The sequence below is a fragment of the Lonchura striata genome, chromosome 3, assembly GCF_050655825.1.
Source record: "Lonchura striata isolate lonStrDom1 chromosome 3, ASM5065582v1, whole genome shotgun sequence".
Classification (NCBI taxonomy): Eukaryota; Metazoa; Chordata; class Aves; order Passeriformes; family Estrildidae; genus Lonchura; species Lonchura striata.
In genome coordinates this window covers 48861589-48885449 of record NC_140705.1, presented here as the reverse complement: position 1 = coordinate 48885449, position 23861 = coordinate 48861589, and the positions used below count along the sequence as shown (strand labels likewise).

The following is a 23861-nucleotide window of genomic DNA, read 5'->3' as shown; positions in this document are numbered from 1 at the left end:
ACAAGCATAAAACATGGAATTATACAGATTGAAAAACAAAGTATCTATTAGGAAAGGTGGCATGTGGAAGACTAAATCTAATAGTAAAACTGCAGGAGCTCAGCACCTTCCAGATTAATCTAGTCTAAAGAGTTGCATCCTGGAAATTCTAATTTGCTTGCTGCTGATGTGAGGCATATCTAATATTGTGTATAGAATAATAAGACTATAATCTCTGCAAAATAACTAAATTATAGGTGTCTTTGCATGCATAAGGTATGTTTCTTTTATGAGTAATTCCTGAAGAATATAATGAAAACAAACTGCAACAGCTCTTAGTCTGGAAAAAGAATTTTCACGTAACTTAAACATAGGAACATTGCATTCTTATTATTGCTTAGCCAATACAATATATATATATATATAAAACAATATGCTATGGCTTGTGATTCCTTTTGATCTGTGAAAAGAGAGGGGTGAGAGAGACTTTGTCAGAAGTGGCCATTTAGTGATGCCAGAGGCACTGAAGAATTGGAATCACAATGATTTTGAAAGGTTGTGGTAGTTGGAGGACGTCTCTGATGACTGAAAAGAGACAAATGCAACATTCAGTTTAACACAGAACAAAAAGTATAGCCTGGCCAGCCAGGTTATGCTAACCTTTTGGAAGATTATGGAACAAATCTACCCAGAAACCATTCGCAGGAAATGAAGAAGATGATGCCACTGGGAACAGCCAGCAGAGTGCTCTCAAGAGCAAACCTGACACAAATGACTGCCTCCTATGATGAGGTGACTGGATCAGTGAATAAAGGAGAAGGAATGGATGAGAGGATGTGGTGGAACCTACTGTTACTTTAGCAAGGTTTCCAACATGATTTCCTTAAAGATCTTCAGAGACTCAAGAGGTATGGACTAGATGGGTGGACTATGTAGAATGTTGTCTAAAGAAAAGGGCAAGAAGAAACCTCATGAAATTCAAGAAAAGTAAGTATTAACTCCTGCACCTGGGGTGGAGTGACACTGTGAAACTGTACAGGCTGGGAGCTGACAGGATAGAAAGTTGTTTTCCAGCAATAAACCTTAGAGTCCTGGTGGACATAAACCTGGACACAAGTCAGCAATGTGTCCTTGGAGCAGAGGAGGGCAACAGCATCTTCAGCTGTACCAGTAAAAGTCTGGCCAGAAAGCAGAAGGATGTGATTTGTGAGACAGTAGCTAGAGTCTTATATCTAATTATGTCTTTTCCAGAACAAGACAGACAATAACAAATTCAAGGGAGTACAGTGGAATTCCATCACAATGGTCAGGCAGGCTGAGGACAAGATGTAAGAGGAGATGCTGAAACATGAAGAGAAGGCTAAGCTGGAGGAACGGAGGACACAACAATAAATTTTCCATCTTAACTATGCAATGGGTAGTTACAGACAAGATAGTCATACTTTTCTTGGAGGTGCACAACAAAAGGATGAATGACAATGAACACAAGTTGCAATGTGGAAAACTGATTGAATATCAAGGGGAAAAAAAAAATTGTCGAACACTGGAACAGGTTGCCCAGCATGACTGGCAGTTCCATTCTTGGAGATACCAAAAAATCAACTGAACAAGTTCCTAACCTGATGTAACTTTGAAGTTAGCTTTGAGTAGGAGCTTGAACCAGATGACCTTCAGGGGGCCATTAGAAAATAGGCCATGTTATGATTATGTGATTCCATCAGATAACCTTATCTCCATTTGCTGCGTAATTGTGACATCCCCAGCTCTTGTAAACTAATCTCTTATTCTTCCTCCCTGCTTTAATCATACTCAACATACTAAACTTCTCTTTCCACCATGTCTGGGTAATCAGCCAACTCATTAATTCACTGTTTCCCCTGACACCTTAGCTATTCCTCCTTTGCTGCACAACAGGCATTACGTTTATTTTATGTTACAGTCTTAGACTCCTTCAGTTTAGAGGATCTAAAGGTCCTATATTGCATTACAGTGGCCAGTAGTTTTTCAAAGAGCCTGCAAATTCAACATGAATAATTGGCTTCTCTTTGAAGTAAGTGTTATATTTAGTTAGATTAAATCTCTGTGAACACATAACTGCAACTTCCACTATTCATTACAGGTAAAGGTATGAATTAAGTGTGTGTGGTTCTCCAGAATGTGCCCAAAAAGCACCATCAACAAAAAGCTGCAGAGGCTGGTGGAGAAAAATAAGTTCACTGTTGGAGTGAACTTATGGGCCAAAGGTTGAATAGAAAAACCTTTGAGTTTTCAGCAAAGAAATGGTTTCTTATTGTTTCCTTCCAGTTGTGTCTTCTTTAGACAAGGATGCCTTATTCCAAAACCAGATTCTCACCAGTGGAACAGCTCACAGGCCCTGAATTGTGACTAACTGCTTGGGTCAAGATGGAGCAATGGCACGACGATTGAATTCTGGAAAACCAGATATTTACATGACAGTTTACACACAGAGTAAGACAAGGACATTGCTTTGATGTTCTCAGAATGTTAGCATCTACTTAAACACAAACATATAAAAAATGCTTTAGCCAAATATACTAGGCACATTTATATTCTCTTAAATTCCATATTATTAAAAGGGAACTTTTTGTATGGCAGCTAGTTAATATAAATAATTTTAAGACACTTGCTCAGATTCCAAATAAATATATTAAGCTGTCTAGCTAAAAATAATAGGACTATTGAAGTAGGAATTGATGGGCTGTGGTTTTTTGATCTGTTCTAAGCAGAGTAGCTTAGATCTGTAGAGAAGCAACTTGTTTTGGACTAATAATCAAAAGTCATTTTGTGTTACAAGCACCAGTGACAGACCTGAACAAAATGCAGCAATCTTGGAGAGCTACTTTTACATCAATCACAGTACTGAAACACTGGAAACCACCTTCCAACTATTAGGCTTGCAGTTGAGATGCTCATTAGGTACATGTGGATAGACCAGACTGTAAATCCTGAAATACATGCAACAATCTCCTATGTGCTAAATATTTTTGAAGTGAAAAGGCTATTTTCTTAAAGGCTTTGTCATGATTTCCACCATATCATAATGCAGTTACATAGAGCAAAGTGAACCAGTAAAACACCTTCTGACTGGATGTGCTTTCTAGCTCTTTAGAAATCAAAGCAACTTTTTAAAAGTATAAAACAGAACTAGAGGGAAGCTGTAGTTTTGCTATTCACAGTTCAGACTAACACATGGAGCATACACTTGTCCTCCAGCAGCAAGATGGTGCAAGATGTCCTCTCCCTCTTCATGTGACTACTCAAGGACACTGGTCCTTGAATTAGAGTACTTGGGAAAAAAATTGTGTTATTACTCAAATCATCAATTTGAACTATGAAAACCAATGCAAATTCCAAGATTGGAGGACACCTACTCTCCACAGGAAAGGGCTAATTTTGCAGGAGTGGTTGGTCTCAATGGAGCCCATGGATACCCTTATTTGAGCCTTAGTGATCTCAAACCTGCCCACTTACAGCTGAATTCCACTGAAGAAGGAGCCAAAGAGTCCAATCATGCCCAGGAATTCCACTCGACTCAGATTTCGGACGATGTACTCTTCACAGACGTTTGAGATCCCGTACAGTGTTGCTCCACCAAGTACTAAGAGGTCCCCTATCAGTTTATTTTCACCTAGGGATAAATGGAAAAAAATCAGAATGCCTCAAAACATCCATCTTTTCTCCAAAACATTGCATGCTCTTCCCTACAGATTTCATTCTTCAGTCACTACGTAGCCCTCATCTGGGTTAACAAAGTGAATGCAAATATTCTGTCATTCGAAGAGTTTTCATTCAATACATCAGCCTCAGACAGACAGAGGGAAAGCATATTCCTTGCTGTAGAAAAAAAGGACCTAAAAAATTCTGAAAAACTTGTAAAAAAAAAGTATAGAATCTAAGTAGCACTTTTCAGAGACTGGTCCTTTATACTTTATTATTAATACTTTTTTTTTTTCTTTGCGGAGAGAATGTGACTCAGCTCTATAGAGCAGTTTGCATCTCATCTTGAAATTTAACCAGTCTAAAACATGTTCAGTACTTAGATCTGAGGACAACTGAAAAATTCTGTGTACCTGTGAAATGAGTGAAGAAATCATTACAACCTAATATTGACCTCATTCTCACATGGAGCTGTTTGACAAGAAAAAGAGGAGGAAGGATGGGGTGTAGACAGGGTGATGATAAGGACAGAATTTTAAAAGAGGTTCAATTAACATAGCAGTACCTAATGCATGCAAAGAACAACAAGATGTATTTTCAATACCTCCAGGTATACAGAATCACTAAAACATTTTTTTATCAAAGACTGTTTGAAATCATTTTAAGTCTTGGAAGATTTTATTATTGAGTGTTGGGTAGAGCTGCAGTGACTTTTGATCAAGTTCAAGTTCCAGCTTGAAAACTGAGGCCCTACTTTTGCAAACTGGTGCATGCAATTCCCTCTGCACATATGGCTTGTTAAATTATTTCTACAAGAGCTACAGCTTCACAAAGCTGTCAGATATTGCTGCAGAACCATATTCTGAAATGCTGGATTATAATGGATTTTTCTTTGAAATGTTTCAGCAGAAATGCTGAAGTACTACACAGTATTTTTTTAAAAAAGGAATACCATTTTCTTTTAAAATACTATGGTTTTCTTTTTATGTCCCTGTCTTTTAAAGTTTTATTTTGATTGATTTGCAAAATATACACTGCAGTAAATAAAAATGGAGACCAAACAGTCTAATTGGTTCAAAATTGTCTTTCAACATTTTTCTTTAAGAAGTTCTTTTAAGCCTTCAATTATCATTCCAAACTGTAGTGCTGAAGTTTCTATGGAGAAGAAATTTATGATAATGAAAACAGTCATAAGAGGACAGACCAAGGGTTCTCTCCAGCACTGGCTATAAGCACCAGAAAAGTATAAGTTGTTTAAGAATAATAGGAATGGAGTAAAGTGTAAAAGATTCCTAGTAATACTCTCTTAGTTTCCAACATTTTTCAGCTCAGATGAGATGTGGCTTCTGTGTATTTAGCCAATACTACTAGATTTGTTTTTCACATACTCTTCCAGCCTTTCCTAGAATTTCTGTTTTGAATGTTCCTTGACTGGCAATATGTTAATATTTGACCATTTCTCTTTTTATGATTTGGTTGTTTTGTTGTTGTGGTTTTTTTTTTTTTTTCTTATTTTAGTCTTCTTTTGCAATCAGTAATGGAAGATGTTCTTAATTTAAAATAACCATCACGACTTTACAAAACTTCTTCATACCCCTGATGCATTTCGTATTTCACAGTGGCTCCATTGATTCCTCACTGAGTTCACTTTTTTGGTATTTATTACAGCTACTCATTGACACTTCAGGGAAGGATTGCTGAAAAAGCTTTTGACCTTACAGCTTCTGCTGGGACAAAAATATCATCCTTTTGCATCTGTGAAACAAAAGGAGCTCAGAGGCTGAGCATTTTCACACAGATGGGATGGCCTCAAGCATCACACCCTGATAGCTCTTCCCAAAGTTCTCTCATGCTGAGTGTGAGCCTCAGCCTTCAGGGCTTTCCCAGAAGAGGGAGCTGAAATCTGTTCAGAGCACCAGACTGACGCTGGATCCTCCTCTGGTACTCAGTAGCACAGGGTGACTGAGGAAAGCATAAACAAATAGGGAAGTACAGAGGGACTTCTATCAGCCAGTTCTCAGTAGATTAGGCATTTTCTGAGATAGAAGTTGCTTTAGGCCATCAAATTTAATAAACCTTGAGGGATTCTTAATCAATTTGTGTAAAATCTGTATATTCTCAGCCTACAATTAAGAAGTACTTCATGCTTTTAACTTTTACCCTAAATACCTCAAAATAATATTAGTCATCCCATAATTTTCTGAGAAATATTTAAAAATTACTCTTTATTGACCCTCTGCATATGACTGAAGACTTCATATACCTTTACAGTATCAGTCTCTTTCTTGTCTTTTCTGAGAGATGGAATGCCCCAGTCTGGCTAAGGTCTCTTCATCTGAATCCATTGTATACCCTTGAACAGCTTCCTCACCTTTCTCCATAGCTTATACAGGCTTATTTTCTGGTGACTTCTTTTTGAGATGCAGTGACTAGAGTAATACATAGTACCCAAGGATTTAGCACACCAAAACTTTATATACTGGTGTAAAAATGTTGTAAAATATGTTTTTGTTTTATTTCTTAGAAATTACTTTTCAGTTGTCAAATGCCTTATCTTTGCTTTCTCGAGAGGCTAGACTTTGTAACTTTCCCCCAGGAAGACTGATATATCCCTATAGACCTCTTTTCATGGATATAATATCCACATGCATCTACTGGTTTCACTGCTAAGGAAACATGTGTCAACTAACTAGAGACATTCTAAAGACTTTTAGCATAATAAAGTTGTATTTCACCAGTTTAATGGTGTAGGTCATTCTTCAGAAGGCACACAAGGCATAGCCTGGCAGAACAAGATTTATATTACTGATTGTTACCATGTTTAATATTCTGTGGAGAAGTCATATGGTCCAGAGCAGAGTTAGTGTTTTGGGAACTAGTTATAGCATTATAGTGTAACACAAATTTTTAAATGTGAGTTGTGTTCTGACACAATTTATTTTCACAAAAGGCTCCCAATAGGCCTTTTGTCACATTTTTGTCCTAGCCCCTGCCATTAAGAGGTGTTTCTCTTTGCTTTTGCTTGTAGTTACTGATTAACATGATACCTAAAATCACTCTCAATGTGTCCCATTTTAAATTGAACATTGATATATGTACTAGCAGGATTGACGTGACTGGTTTTCAGAGACTGTTGTAAGTTAAAGCAATGAAGTGCTTTGAAAAACCTGGATGAAACACCTAAAAAGTGTTTTGAAAAACCTGGATGAAACCCGTGTGGCTTAGACCTCTCTGTATGGCAGGAGCAGAAGTATAAAAGTAGCTCATGGGTGTTAGCTCAGAATAATGTTATTTTCAGGTATACTTGGCATGTAAGACGATAGAGCTCTAAATACTTAAGAGTAATGGTTTTCCCATTGAGTAATGTGCAAAATATCAGTGAGGATACAATTGAAAATTGAAAGCATGTGTGCACATTATACCTAATTCCTGCAAATAGTTTGGAAAATAGCTATTGATCTCTCAGTGATACATTTTAAATTCATGTCCACTTACTGTAAGAATTGGCAGGTTAAATTGTCTTATGCTGTGGCTACCTAGCAGAGCCTTATGGCTCTTCTAATACAGAAGCAATATGGCCAACAGGAGCACACAGGTATCAATAGTTCTTGTCCACTAAAATATAAGTAAAACAGAGACATTTACTGAGGACCAAAGAAGCATCATTGCTTTTGGTGTCTTCCTTTAGTTTGTCCAGTCCTAGGAAACATCCTATAAATGGTGTACAACCTCTTAATTAAGAGTTTCAATAATTTTGTTCTTTTCTTCCTGCCATTAATTCTTTTTATTTATACATTCTAATGTGTAGTTTTAGCCTTTCAAAGAAATTAAACTAGTTGATCTATTTTATGATGTTAAAGACAGCATCATTAATAACATCATTATGCCACTAAAAAAGTAAAAAAGCTGCAGTCTCTCTGCACAGCAATAAGCGTGGACACAGTTTTTCATGTGTAGGTCCAAATGAAAAGGCAATAATGCATATAAACAGATTTTTCTGGACAAATTTACTTAACAGCTATACTCATGCTTCAATAAGGAACATGGCAAATAGCATCTAATTACTGCAGTTGGATGGCAAAGTATCAGTGCTCTTCAATCTGTTCCTTGTCTGCTTCCACTGCCCCACATGCTCCTGCTGAGCCACAGCTCACCCGCTCAAGCGCGTTACTCTCTAGACTGCTGGAACACAGGATGTTTCTTCTGGAACCCTGGTTTGGAATCTCAATCCCTCTGAAATCAGCCATTCCCAACACAGCCTTGGCTGGCTGGCTACATAGTACAGAGTATATTATTTCATTTTTAGCTGGGCCAAGGCTACTTCTGGAGGAGAAGTAACTAAAAGTCTCCTTTCAGGGCTAAGGACAGAGATAAAAAGGGGCAGGGAGATACGGTCAGCACTGTCACAAAGTCCATTGTTTTGTTTAGAAGCATTCTGGCAAATGTAATTTTTACAGCACTTGCATTTGTATTCAGAAAGCTGAGTCAAGAATTTTAAATCCCAGTGTTTTATGCTCTGCTCACAATTCAGTGCTTTTAATTAAGAATGAAAACTGTGCCTAATTGACAATCTTTGAAAAGAATTTCCAGCCTTCCCACATAATTTGGCTTGGCACTAGAGAAATCAATGTGACAGGGGAAGTTGATCGATGAAATCTAACTCTGTCTAGTCTGCATTAATAGATACACACACATTATTCATATGACGCCACACATAAAAAATAGAACATTTTACACACAAGGAGGTTCTTTTCAAAAATGTTACAATCAAGTCCCATCAAAGCTTTAGGACGCAACTGTGTGCAAAACCCAACTGGTAGTATACAGGTTTGATGTCTTTTAGCACCTACCAAGTGACCCCACCTCTGTATAAAAACAAACAAACCTGAGAAGAAGTAAGAGCACACAGTGGATATGAGAGTTGCTTACGACTTAGAAATGTATCCAGTTTGGAAAGGAAGCTATTGAAGTTTGTAGTCCAACAGCTAAGCCAAAAGAGAACAAAACAACAAATATTTAGCTTGTCCTCTTAGCTTGCAGAGGTTTGTAAGACATAGGGCCCAGGAAATCTGCTTGCAGCACTGCTGATCTCTAAGTAGTGACCCATTTTTGCCCTTCTGACAAAGAGACAACTCTGAATAGTGCAGTGCTTTGGATCCATGAAGGTACAGTTTCTTGGCAAATTTCCCCCTTTTTTGGGGGACACGCACTGGTCAATGGCTTCTCTGAACAGAACTTGGCCATACAAACCATTCATTCTTACCTGCTCCTTGCTGTCTCCCAACGAGGACATCTGCTCCTGCCATGCAGCCCATGCCCAGAATGCAGACCACAATCCCAATGAAATGAACTGCCTTGTATCGTACCAGTAAGAAGAACCAGGAGAGAAGTATCACCACTGGGATGACGAAACAGTCTAGGAGCTGTCAAAAGAGAAGAATAATCAAGAACCCAAGAACCTGCAAGTACTTTGCCCTGAAGTGCTAGGACAGATTCCAGCAGAGGGAAGCAGGGTTATTTAGTTTGTGATAGCATTTTCTACAAAGAGATAGTGTATTCAAGTGGCTCTTCATGCATCAGACACAGGGTAAGACTTCCATGACAATTCCATGAATTCAGGAGAGCTGTTGATCTATAACAGCACTCAAACACACTACTCTTGGATTCAGATGCGTATTTCAAAGTCATGGGAAGAACACCTGGGCCAAAAGAGAGTCACACCACTCCATCTGGTCCTCACCTCCAGTGATTAATAGACAAGGACTGAAGGTAGTTTTCCTACAGTCTAGATATACACTTCAATTCAGTCATTTCAGGTCGAGATATTAGGAATGTTCATAACACAAAAGTTGACCATATTTATGAAATCTCTCTATATAAATCAGAGGTTTTCTGCATGCAGAATGCTTGTGAAAAATCTGGCCCCTGTGGCCACTGTTCTCTCTGTGAAAATAGAGTCCCATATGCCTTTGAAGGGAAAAAAAGAAACAAAACCCCATCATGCGTGCAGTGCAAGAAACTCAGTCTTCTTGCCACTACAACCTTGGAAAGAACTTTCTCAAATAAATGCTATGAAACACAATTTTTAATTGTTTGGTTTTTTTCAGAGACATCAAACAACAGACCCAGAGAAGATGTGATATAAAAAGAAATGCACCAAATGTTTGTGAGACGATATTCAGATTTTCAAATTAAAATATATTTTAGAAACTAAACTGCATGTCACTAGGAAACAAAAATCCTGTGTAAGAAACACCCAAAGAAACTTGACTTTAATCCCACTTCCTAAAAGGATACAGGTAATGAAGAGTTGCAATTCTGTGGACTAATGATGGGATTTAACAAATTGTGCAGGATACACTCAATGCACCAAAGCTATATGACATGCATCTTCTTCCTAATGAAAATGTCTGGGACAACCAAAGAAGGAGAACCATGAACTGTGTCCATAGTTCTGGAAAACACACCAGATATTGTCACCTTTATTTTAGATTATGTTGTTTGATTTTTCCTCTCTTTGAACCTATCACATGTTATTTGCTTTCTCTGATTTAGCACTAAGGATACTGTTATCTAATAAAGATCAAACTCCTTTTAACTATAGTTAAAGTTTTAACATCTTTGTCCTTCCATGTGTTACTTGAAGAAAGAAAGATTTTTGGATTATTCCAGGAATTTTACTTCTTAGAAAACTATTTTTTGCATGTGGGATACATATGTAACATTGTATTTGTGGGATCAGCAAAAACATAAAAACCAGTTTTTGGACTGAGAACAATTTCCCTGAAGCTTCCTTTGAAAAACAGAAGTGAAAACCCATCCATTTCAAAGATTTCCCAGACAGTGAGAGGCAAAAAGCTTCAGAGGAAAACCAGTGTTTCAGTGGGACCATGCTGCTCTTGGCAGGCTTAAACAGTCCCAAAGAGCTTCAGAACAGATGAGGGAAATTACAAATGGGAACGGTCGAAGTTAAAAGCAGGTTCTGCATTTAAAGTGAGAGCCAATAATCTAAAAGTCATGGACAGGCCTCTTTACAGTGAAAACTTTCTGCAGCAGTCCTCAAAACACCATCCTTCACTGACAGAACACAAAAAGGGACAAAGTCTGAAAGAAGTGGAACAAGCTTCTTGGCCTGCATGGAGCCTCTGCTCTGTCCCCGCAGCACACCCAGCACGTAGCCAGCTCGCACTCAGCAGCTGGGCTGGGCAGAGACACGCACACGCAACAGGAACATCCCCAGGAACAGCTCCAGAAGCTGTGCTGCTGGGAGCAGCCGTCTCCTGGGGCAGGGAGGGCTGCTGCAGGAGTCCCAGCACACACATTAAATCCTGGGCATCTGAGGGAAAGGCCCCTTCCGTGTAACCTGTGGGATGTGGGCACAGCTCAGCAGCTCCCGTCGCACTCCACACTCACTCATTCTGCCTGCTCTCGCTGGGTGTCTGTCCTTCAGCAGCTGCACTGGCACTACACACGGACACCCATCTCCTCTGCCAAAGGTGGTACCAAACACAAGGAGGCAGGCACTTCTCACCTTGCTCACAGCTATCCCTGAAGGTTTGAAGGCCTCTGCCAAATTCTCTCCCAGTGCAGCATTGAACAGGTGAATTTAACTTACCATTTTCTGACCTCACCACAGTTTTCCATCACTTAATGTGTGGCTACAAAGAAGATGGAGGCTCTTTAGCAGAAATCACATGAAGAATCATAGAATCATAAAATTATAGAAGGATTTGGATTGGAAAGGACCTTGAAGATTACCTGGTTCCAAGCCCCCTGCCATGTGCAGAAACAGCTTCCGCTGGACCAGGTTGTTCAAAGCTCCATCCAGCCTAGCCTGGAACATTTCCAGGGATGGAGAATCCATAGCTTTTCTGAGCAACCTGCCTTGCCACTCTCACAAGGAAGCATTTCTTCCTGCTGTCTGATCTAATCCTGCACTCCTCCAGTTTAAAATCCTTACCCCTTGTCCTGTCACTACATGCCCTTATGAAAAGTTCCTCTCCAGCTCTCCTGTAGACCTCTTTAGGCATTGAAATGCTGCTACAAGGTCTTTCTCTTCTCCATTCTGAGCAATCCCAATTTTATCAGCCTTGCTTCAGAGGAGAGGTGTTTCATCCCTCTAATCATCTTTGTGTCCTCCTCTGGACTTGCTTCAACAATTCTATGGACTTCCTGTGATGGGGGCCCCAGAGCTGGATTCAGTATTCCAGGTGGTGTCTCATCAGAGGGGAGTAGAGGGAAGACAAGGGGCAAGGAACACAAGTTACACTGGGAAAGGTTTCATCTCAATAAAGAAAGAATTTTTTTTACAGTGGGAACAAACTCCATAGACACATGGTAGGGTCACCAGAGATTTTCAGGGTGTGACTGGGTGCTAAATAATCCCATCTAGACTCCCTTTCCTGCAAAAGGCTGGACCACTTTGGAGGGCTCTCCTAAGCAGGGCTGTTCTATGAGTCTAAATTGTTCTATGAGTTTAAAAATTGCTTGTACCTGACACATATGTACTTCAACAGTCTTCTAGAGGAAGATTTTAAAAATTCCTCTCATTCCATAAATATTTAAACTTACCTATGCTTTCAAGTATGTGAATCAGTGTCTTTTAAGCAGTAACTTGAAAGGACACATGAACAGAATCTTTCACAAATAAATAATTCTGATAACAGCTAGAAAACACCTCCTTGGCTGGCAGTCCAAAATCTAATTCACAAATTGTTATTTGGAATGCTGCAGTATCAATAGATACAAATATGAAGTGCAGGTAATGTTCACTGTCATTATGCAGTTCTTAAATTGTGCTTAGTTTGTAGCTTCAATTAAAAAATGAGGTAGACAGAAATAAATTAGGCTGCTACAATGCAAGCAATAACATACCTAACTTATTAACTGTTTTTCAGTGATTCCTTTGAATTTCACTTCTCCAGAACTAAATTCACCCTGCCTTTCTTTTTTTTCCTCAGATAAACCTGTCTAGTAAAAGAAAAAATGCACATGTATTCCACAGATAAAAGATGTGAGACTGAGGATTACCTCATCTGCAACAGGGCTTTTTTATTGATGGGGGGTTTTGCCTTTTTTTCTCTCTTTGTTTGTTACTAATTATTTCAGCTATTAAGAAAAATATTATACTGAATTGTAATTTTTCTGTCTATTACAGTAATGAAGACAGATTATGATTATCTGAATTTCATTTATAGTACATAAAGGTCAGTTGTTTATCAATATTTCTCAAATAATTATCTCCAATATTTTCCTTCCTTTTAATTGTTTATTTAAAAGGTATAACCTATACCCTGTCATTAAGGCAAATTAATGAGTGGTCTGATTTTAATCAGCATTCCTGTTAATCACAGAAGTTATTATACCTCGCTAACCTAAAAGAAAACATATTTCCTATGTTGCCATGGGGTGGTGCAGACCATGTGCTTTGACATTGCTGTGTTTGTCCGTGGCTTTCTTCAGTCACAGCTCTGAATGGGGCTGCTTTAGAAGGCGGGATACAAAAATATGTAACCAATCTATTGATATACTGTCCTATAGAAACTTTTTATTATAAGAATGTTATGTTGTTGTAGAAATGAAATATTGTTATTTGACTCTAAAAGATACCACACTGCATCTAAGTCTGTTGATGAAACATACTGTTGACATCTATTTCCTCTGATTACTTGTTAAAATATTATCCTTGTGAATCAAAGATAAATACTCTCTTGCTAACAGTAAAATTTCAGTCTCTGTTCTCACAAATTCAGCATGTCCCTGCATATCTATAGTAAGAATATTCTGTTAAATCATTGGAAGGGAGAGCTGGCAAGCTTTAGAAGAAAGGTCTGTAATACAGAGTGTGAACTGCTGATCTGCAGTGATATCAAAAAGAAAAAAGCTGGTCAGCAAACTCCCTATGGGAACAGCTGAGCTGAATCTTCCTTTTTAAACATTCATTGGATTTTTTTCCCCCCAGTTAAAAGCCCTTTTTTTTTTTCACATTAGGGGTTTCTCATTAGCGCTGCCCTCCAGCAAATCATGCAGAGAATCAGCTGCAGTCTCTACTTGCCCTGCTCTCCCGAGCAGGGGGATCAGTGAGACCAATGTCACATCCGTCAAACATTGCATGGTCAAGCACACATGGTGGCCACAGAATTTCAGCATGTGACCTGGAAATTTTAATACAACACAAATGCTATAGCCAGTGAGAGACATAGCTTCTGTTATTTACTTTGTTTTTTTTTTTCAAAGGAAAAAAGGGTTTGCTGCCTGTTCAAGGGCTTTTTCTCCTCCATTTTTCAGACCACCTCCACAATATCACATACACTTGATTCAACAGAAGCAGATGAGATGTGAACCCTCACAGAGCTGGATGCCAGCTGCCAGGGGAGCTGCATTGTAATTATGCTGCCCTGCAACCAAAATCTTCTGCAGGAAAGGTGTGGATGCTGGCAGCATCTCTGACATGGTTATTTCAAACAGTTCAAATAAAAAAGGGAGAACTGTTTTTATATTTCATGTTTCTATTTGCTACCTCACCACAACTTTACCGTTTTCTTGCATGGCTTTTATTTAATCACAGACTTATAATGTGAAATCATTAACTTTTCATTCAGTCAAAATGTACAGTACTTCAGGTATGGAGACTGGTGAAAGAACCAGTGATGAAATTTGTTTTCAAAAAATGTAAAAACATGTATTTCCATGATGTGGAAAAAACAAAAACCCAGAGACTGCTTCCAGTCTTCTCCACTTTGCCCACAAGATCTCAGTTTTTTTTCTTAATGCTTTTAGAACTGTTTCTATCAGTTTCTTTAATCTTTAATTCTTTAATCTGTTCTGTTTTCTTTTTCCCTGTGGACACAGAAACTCATATAAAACTTTGACTAATGAAAGACCTTCACCTCTATTTGACTTGTATGTATCAAAACATGAGATGAGGAGTCTCACAGCTTCAGCTTTCTGTGCACAAAGGAGTTTAGTGGTTTCCTGAAGTTATGTTAAATGAAAGATGGTGGTCACATCCAACCCACAGTTCCTCTGCTCTAAACTCTCAAGGACATGCTATACTACCAACATTAATAATCAAATCTTGACTCCTTTAAAAAAATACCTCTTCATGATTCCAGACATGAACTCCAGCTATGCTTATACAGATCTCCACAGATACCAGGAAAACTCACCAACAAATTGACCATGGAATTGGTCTTTCTTTTAATTGACTTGCTCTGATTCCACATACCATTGTCAGAAAAAGATCATTGTAAGACAGTTCTGCCAGCAGGCATGTGTTTCTGCAGAATCACCCCCCACCTCCATTTTCTGTTTAGCTTTTCTCAGAGTAAACTGACTGGACAAGAGCTTGGCAGATCATTTTCTCAAGGTTACTCATTAGAAACTTCTCCATGTCACCACCTGCTTTATGTATGTGGGGGATGAGATCCCGGCCTAAGAAAATTCATGGATCTCTCCTACAGGAAAACCTCTGCTTTTGCATGTCACCTGCCAGAATATGCAAAATGGGCACAGCTCCACTGAATTTAATGAGATTTTGCATATTTATGTTAGTAAAAAGTTTGGCTCTGGGTGAATTTTGCCAGTAGAGGCAGGAGATCTGGATATTCAGAGCTCTGTTGACTTCAAACCCACATACAGAGACTGTGGATACTGCACGCCACAGATATGTAATAAGTTAAAAGACAGAACAGTAACTCAAAGTCTCAACATTGCACTATTTCCTCACTGCCCTGAAGCAGAACAGGAAAATATGGCCAATCTTACATTCATAGGATGGGAGGAGGAAGGGAAGGAGTGGAATTTATCTCTGCTTTTGGGATATTTCACATTAGCAGCCACCAGAAATAGTAGATCAACAACTTCAACATTGCACATCCACTGCTCCCTGCCTCCCAGATTTGCTTCAAAACCATCTCAAACCTTTTGCCTCAATGTACTTTGAGTCCACAGGCACCAAGAACAAAGTAAAAACTATTGCCATCCAGCTCTCCTATAATAAGCACTTACTGCTGACTCCTTTCCTTTTCTGGTGGCTGTTGTTGAGATATGAAAACTGCCAGAGGTAATTGGAAGTGTGATGTACTGCTGAACCTCACAGTGATCTAAGAGTAGTTGAGAACATCAGCATCACAGCTTTATAGCCTGTCTCCTGGTGTCTATAAATCCCAGCTTTTACTACCTTTGTTTTCATCATGCCAATCAAAGGCTTGATTGCCCAAGGAATAAATTACCAGATAAATTGCTATTTGGAAACATCTCTCTCTCCTTGACAGTGCCTCTCTTCTTGTGACATCATATGTATACTCTGCAGTAACATTATGCAAGGTGATTCAGAAATAATCTAGATTTCTGTGTGATGTCATAATGTAGAAAAAGGATAACCTCTAAAAAGTGCAACATGAGTGTAATATGGAGATGAATAGAACAATGTATTGGAGTAAGGAGAGCTAATTCATTTGTGGAGAAAGGTGAGGTAAATCTGCCTCACAACACAGTTTGATATGATGAGAAAGCAAGTACTGGCAGAAAAGGTTACAATTGTTAGTATATAACCAGCTTAGCAGAAGACATTGTGGATTTGGGAGGATATGTGTGTGTGTGGTACACTGTAAATGCCGTACAGGAAATTTGAAGTTAAAACACAGTTTCAAGTAAATTTAATATCTAAGTAACTGCAATAACTTCAGAATCTTTTAATTCCCTCTGAGCAACACAATTTCATCCGCTGTGTAAAACTGTCTGTAACAGTATTTAAAACATCCTTCTTGAATAGTAATTAAACCTTCCACAGGCCTACACCAGGGTTGTTTTAAAACCCATTAGGATACATATGACATGCATTACCACATTAACAAACCTGAAAGTTAAGTACATAACTTTTGAAACAAGTCCAGGGGACCAGGTGCTAGTATACAAGGGAGTGCTTAGTGTACGTTCTGTATCTGGTATAGATGACATGCAAGAAGGCTGCAAAATGTACTGCAAATCAGAGTAAGACAACTAACAGAAACTAAAGATAATTTCAAAAGTTTGGACCATCTTGGAATCAGTAAATGTATGTCTAATTACATTAAGCATGACTGATGTCTGGTACTTCTTGAAATAGGTGGGTTTGGATATCAAATTGATTCACATATAAACTCCTGTGTCTTTTACTTGACTCAGTTTTTTAAGAATACCCTCTAGGGAACAGTTTTCATGTACTAGCCTGAGCATTTTCATGACCATAGAAAGCTTGAGTTGCCATGCCCTCAGCTGAGATGGAGTTAAACCTTTCTGTGGGCCACTGCTTTAAAAGCTATAACTTAATGAAAAAAGGTGGCTCCACACTTCAAATTTGGAAAGCACTGCAGGCTTTCTGCAAGCACTTAGGGCGTCCTAAGATCGTATCTAACAAATTGAGTTCCTTGGGGTACTTTGATGCAGGAATACTTAGCTTTTGAGTTTTTTAGTGGAGGCAGGTATTTAGACATCTATCTGTATCAATACAGAATCACTCTGGGCATGCAAAGAACCAGAGCTTAAAGTTACCAAAGAAGAAGAAACCTGATAGGCTAAAACATGTTTTCATGCCCCAAGATCATGCTCTGAGCAGCAAGGGAAGGGATAATAGATGCCCACAACATTTTAGACTTGCAGACAATTAGATGTGAACAATTGCATTGTTCCATTGAACCAAGTTGTCTTCGGATTGCACTGCTGATGCTGAAAAGGGGCAACTTGGACTTTATCCTTAGCAAATGACCTCCAATGAAATGACTGAAACATAAATAGTGCATTGATTTTCAATCTAAATTCTATGTCACATAATTTGTAAGGGAGGTGTTTTAGTTGTTTGTTGGTGTTTTTTTAGAGAGGAAAATTATGTGTTTCTGGGCTTCACAGTACTTTGGTTTCATTTTATGATGAAATTGACTGCCACATTCTCTGATAGTAATTATAGAGTGTGTAAGGATTTGAAATAATCAGAAGCATGTCCAAATGTAAAGGTTAGGTACCACATTCATTTTTGATTTCTGCCTACATGTCCTCATTCACTGCGATTCTGAAAGCATTTGGAGAAAGATATGTAGGAAGGTATATTAGAAAATCCTGTTTTCCCAGATCAAAGTCAAAAGAGAATCTTAACATATAGGAAAATTTGGGTGTGAAATACTGAGCAACAGTAGGGCACCATTTTCAGTCCATTTGTGGAAACATGATAAAATAATACTGAATATTAAAAAACAAAAGGATGGAGCAAAACCAAGAAACTCTGATAGTCGTAAACTTAAAAGCTACTTGGCAAACAAATTTGTTGAATGCTATGATTTTTTGGTGAAGCTGAAATCAAAGAATTTGCAATAAAGGTGTATTTTTACTTTTAAGCTTTGGCTTTCTGCTGACACCAATGTAATGGGTTTTTTTGCCTAAAAGCACCACAAGCACTGCACACTTGCATGTTAGCTTTGCATGATAGAGCAGAGATGTCATGTGGAAAAAAGGATATGCTGTAAAACTGACATCTTACCAAAATGGTCCATGTACCACCACTATAAAAATACTGCAAAATTTCTTATTTACTCAAATGACAATTTCAAAAACTCTTACATTTTCTCTATCAAAAAAGCCTTGATGTACATCCTGTTGAACATAAAATCCCTCAGAATTGACTTGAAGGGCTCAATTCTTAGACCAATGTGTACACAGGCATAGCTCCCACAGCCTTCAGTCAAAGCCATGCTGATTTGTGGCAGTTAAGAATAGCCTCTTGGTCACAGTTCTGAAAGGATTTGAACACTTTTTGCTATGTGCCAGCAAGCATTTATGGCCTCATAGGTAGAGCTCCTGCAGGATCAGGAGAGTTCCTTTCTCTTGAGAGTTGTTTCCTTCTTCAAAAATCAGATTCTATAAAAAATTTTCTTCATCTTCTATTTTCCACTTTTTCAGTCTTCATTTCATACAATGACACTCTTAGACCAATGCTGAATAATTCCCTGAGCTGCTTCTGTTTCATCTTTAAATAAAATAGGGTGTTTGGCTACATTTCAGAAAATGTGTCATTTGATTCAACATCTTAATGCATTACCTCATACTTGTCCCATTCTCATTGTATCTTGGGGCTTGTCTCTTAGAGGCTCATTCATATTAGGGCATGAAATGAATTAAAAATGCAGCAGGTATTCCCAGTCACTCCACATATATCCCAGCAAACAAAGACAACTATGGGAAAATGCCTGGAAAAAAGTTTGACAATATTTGAGCTCCTACCTGTTCCTTCTTTCAAGCTACATGGGAAAGAAACCTGAGCTCTGTTGTAATTTTGATGTAGAAGAGGTCTAAAAATGGACATAACATTGTCTGTGCCCTCTGACAGCTCTCCTGATTCACCCCTCCTTTCTCTCCCCCTCAGTTTAAAAGGAGAACATGGATGATTTCAGCTAACAAATTCCCTGTCAAGGCACAGTCAATGCCCTTGTACTCTCCTGCCTGCTTCCCTATCACACTGTAACTTTTCATCTCTTGACACAATACACTAAAGGCCAGGCTCATTGCATTGCTGGCTTGAGGATCTGCATCTTCTGGAAGTGGGGGAGTCACAGGTCTGGCCAGATGAACCTTTGATATGCGCTTGTTGGTGGCGTTGGGAGATGGGATTTAATGACCCAAATCATCCTGCTCAGTCCACTATTTATTCTTGCTGTGAGTGAATCACACCAAAGAAGCAATTCAGTTTGCTTTTCTCTTTGAGGCTTTTAGTGGCTGTAAAATCAGAGAATATGAGGTTTATGTGGATTTAAGCTTTATTCTATACTAAGTAATCAGATTTGGAAAAGTGTTAAAAACAATATTGCATTGTCTGGGCATGATCCAAAGAATCCTCAAACCCAGATTCTGATGCCAGAGGCACTTGTGAATATTTAGCATAAACCTCACATTCAGATTCCTTGAATTCATAGTTTTCTTCTCTTTTCACTTCTTATTCAGCTAAAGAAGCTCAGGATTTTCCAATACCGCTTTTCAGCTATGGAAGAAATATACTCTTAACTAGCTTTGATTCTGCAGAACATTAATTAGTACTCCTTTTTTTTTATTAACTCTAATGCAAACTTCAGGCAAGTAAGGTGTAAAATACATTGAATGCTACCTAGCATTGTTCAGTTATTTAAAAATTATGTAAAGAGGACCTAGGCTTGTTTTAGAACAAGTAGCAATGAAGTATTCAAGGATTTCCGAATACAGACAATTTCCAGTATCTTAAAAATGTTTCTGTTATTCACTTTTCCACTTACATTGGAAAGAACCTGATTCTTTTGTGTTTTATATATAAAATACCCAGATTGTATATTTGAAGAAATCTATACCCTCGCTTTTGTCCACCGTACAGATCATTTTTTAGCAGGGGCTATACTTTTCAATAGCTGCAGTTAAGCTGTTATATAACACATTAATGGCTTGCATTGAAGTTGGACTTCATAAAAACTGCATTCATTTTACTTAATGACAACTTTTGCACTCTGGTCTAATTACGGGATCCTAAACATCCTCTGTTTGGTTTGCTTGGCAAGGCTGTGACAGCAGAGCAGTGGGGGCTATAGGGGTGGCTTCTCTGAGAAGCAGCTAGAAGCTGACAGAGCCAAGGCCAGTTGTCTCCAAGACAGACCCGCTGCTGGCCAAGGCCAAGCCCATTAATGAGAGTGGCAGCACCTCTAGGATAACACAGGTAAGCAGAGAGAAAAAAAAGCAACCCTGTGCAAGAAACTGCAGCTGGAGAGAGGAGTGAGAACATGAAGAGCAGTGCAGAAGGAAAGGGCGGAGATGCTTCGTGTGCCAGAGCAGAGATTCCCGTGCAGACCATGATGAGTTGGAATGTCCCTCTGCAGCCCATGGAGGTTCACGGTGGAGCAGAGATTCACCTGCAGGCTGTGCAGAACCCCCTGCTGGAGCACTGCCCAAAGGAGGCTGTGATCCCATGGAAATCCCGTGCTACAGCAGGCTCCTGGCAGGACCTGTGGCCCCATGGAAAAAGAATCCCATGCTGGAGCAGGTTTGCTGGCACAACTTGTAACCCTGGAGGGGACCCACACTGAAGCTGCCTATTCCTGAAGGGCTGCACCCCAGGAAAGGGACCTGTGCTGGGGCAGTTTGTCAAGAACCACAGTCTGTACAGAGGACTTATAGTAGAGAAGTGGATGGAGAAGCGTCTCCTGTGGGAGGATCCCACACTGGAGTAGGGGAAGAATGTGAGTAATTTGACTGGTAATAAATTGAACTAATTTGTCTGAGTTGAGTCTGTTTTACTTGTGAAGGTAATCTGTCCCCATCCTTATCTTGACCCACAAAAGTTCCCTTATATTCCTTCTCCCCTGGTCCAGCTGTGGAGGAGAATAATAGAGTGGCTCTGGTTGACACCTAGTGTCCAGACAGAGTCAGCCCATCCTTGACCTTTAGAAACTCAGATCTAATTAAGCAATCCTAAAAGCAGTGCTTGAATTTTCTTGAAGTACAATACAAAGTGAGAAAAAATATTTCAGCCAATCTGAAAATATTTCCTCAAAGGATTAAATTACGTAGATAATGACAAAAACATGATTATGAATGGTTTAGCACAGAGAAATAAAATGAATGTCAGAATGTTTTTGTACAGTTTAGAAAATATTGAGCAATAAAAATAGTCCAATATGAAAAAATGTCTTGCAAGTCAGCATTAAAAAGTACACAGAAGTCAGAGGTAGCAATTGGCTCTTGGCTCATTAAAGCCAATGGATACTACACCACTGACCCCACTGGACCTATTATCTTGCCTCAAAAGAGGAAATCCTTTCAGTCCTTACCTGTACACTGGTAAGAGTTGTGTATTGATAAGCTTTGACTACCAGGTAGTTGGCTTCTATATCTATTATCCCCAGGATCATGTACTTCCACCATCTCCTCTTCAAAATTGCCAGCAAGTTTTCTTCTCCTGTGGTAGCAAACAAGAACAGTTATGTAAGAGTTAGGTTTACATGCCCCAGATAGTTGACTGTCCAGAAAAATTATCTAGATCTCTCACATTTACACTAAGCAGTTGAAAGCCACCATATACAAAGAGGTACTGCAAGGAAGTGAAAACTAACACACCCTATTTCTCTAGCAGATATTAAAACAGCCAGCCTGACAAAGTAATATGTGAGGGTCAGACTGACACTTCACTTCAGATGTAAACACCAGCAAGAAAAACAAGTGCAGCTTGAGCAGAACCAGGTATGTGCTCTTACCTTTAGTTTTATATATACACATACATGTGTACATATAAAGTGCTAAAGAATAGATCAGTTTATACATTTATACTTTCCATACACACTGATAAAATGTTGTATGCTGCACATATGATGCAACAGGTTTTTGCCAGGGTGGGAGATTATCAGTATTTTAAATATGTCGGAATATTGAGCAGGAATATGGATGAAATATTAAATATGATGGAATATTGAGATGGAATATGATAGAATAATGAGCAGGAGAGTAATGGCATCACGCTGGAGCATATGACAGATCCTGTTCTGAGGATGATTATTCTGATCCTAGAGGTTCAAAGTATCAGCCTTGTCTTGAGAAAGGCTGCACTGACACATATTTTGGGTGGCACTTGCTCCACTCCCAGAATGTTTTTTTCTAAACCAGGCAGGTTTACCTCCTTCTATGGGAACCCTATCAATCACCCAGTATTTAATCTTCACCACTTGAAAACTGACACTACAATACAGCCTGCAGATCAAACCCACAACTTTCAAAAGGTCAAAGCATTCCTCATGGTAGACTAGGGTTTATTGTTCTCCATTCAAAAGCAAACAGCTCATTAATGAGGGTGGGCAAACCTGTGACTTATTTGCATTACAGTAAGTTCCACACATGAGACTTCACTGTGAAAGGGACAAACTGTGACTGAACACTATACAACTGGAGGACTTTCAGAGTCTGTAGCCTAAAAAGGAATCTAAGTAGTGCAAAAGTACTATAAATGGTATTTGAACTGTCTTGAAACTTTCAAAGCAAACCCCAGTATTCTGAGACTTTGTCATATTGCTGTAGCTTTTCTAAGTGCCTGTGATCATCAAAATGGGTGATGGAAAACACTGAAGAAAAGGATCATTATTGTCGATTGCCACCAAAACTTGCTCAGGCTTCCCAATTCTCCTTCATCATTTTCCTTCATCTCAAGTGTATTCACTCTCTGGTTCAAATGGGCCCAGTGATATATGGGCTGCTATACCATGGCAGAAACAGCAAGCTCTATATAGCACAGGCATCTCAGATTGTATAAGACTCAAACACAGAAAACCAGCTGATTACTTCAAAAGTTAATTCAAAAATCATAGCTGTTAAAGCTTGGCACTGATGAGTGACTTGAATGGGTATCTACCTGAATGAAGCATCTGAATAATTCCACTTTTGTTCATTAGCAGGTGCTCACACATACCCTCTTTCAGTGGGATATTATTAGGCAACAGCCTAATTATTTGTTACAGTGATAATGACATTGAGTGCAAAACTGTAAATGCTGAAAGTCTTCTTTCCCTTTCTTCCCTCCTTCCCCTCCTTCCTTGTCTCCCTCCTTTCTCCTCTTTCTCTCTCTTTCTTTCAGTAAGCATCAGAAAAATAGCAGAAACAAGACGGTGGGTAGAGTAATACTTAAGACAATGAATAATGAATAAGTACATTTCATCACACCACACTTCCCTGTTACACTTACAAAATCCCATCTTTAGACATAATTATGACTACATCTACATACTTTTATGATTATTTGAGCATGTAAAATTATTTCCATTATTTAAAAAATATATTTATGGAGAGATTTTAAAAGGGAATTTGAGATTAGGTGTCCTAATTTCTACTGAAATCAGTGTAAACCACACAGAAAAATCCTTTACAGATATTGAAACTGTATCTCAAGTTTTTATGCTGTCCAGACAATGCTTTTAAAGCATCAACTGGAAAGCAACAATGGAAAGATGTGGTTAACATTGCAGAGTGATTTTTCATTTCAATTGTAAAGATAAAGCTAAAAAAAATTAAGATATCAAACTGCAGTCTCTGTTCCAACCGTGGAAATCCCACCTTATAGTAATTGTGGTGTCTGACTGGCGGGAATGATGATGTGTAGAACTCTATGATGTTAGAAGGTTAGTAAATTAATTATTTTATTATATTATATTAAAACTATATCATATTACATTAAT

The 23861-nt window shown here is 38.6% G+C and overlaps 1 protein-coding gene across 3 annotated transcripts in view; it reads right to left on the bottom strand.

Moving 5' to 3' along the window:
* The window catches only part of SLC35F1 (solute carrier family 35 member F1), a 221753-nt gene that overhangs the window by 27097 nt on the left and 170795 nt on the right, over window positions 1–23861 (bottom strand). For all 3 annotated transcript variants that reach the window (XM_021540851.4, XM_085575074.1, XM_085575073.1), the window contains exons 3-5: window positions 21474–21601; window positions 8921–9080; window positions 3472–3628 (exon numbers count right to left, since the gene is read on the bottom strand). In XM_021540851.4, coding sequence (XP_021396526.3) covers window positions 3472–3628; window positions 8921–9080; window positions 21474–21601 — 445 coding nt within the window. The remainder of the gene's footprint in view (window positions 1–3471; window positions 3629–8920; window positions 9081–21473; window positions 21602–23861) is intronic.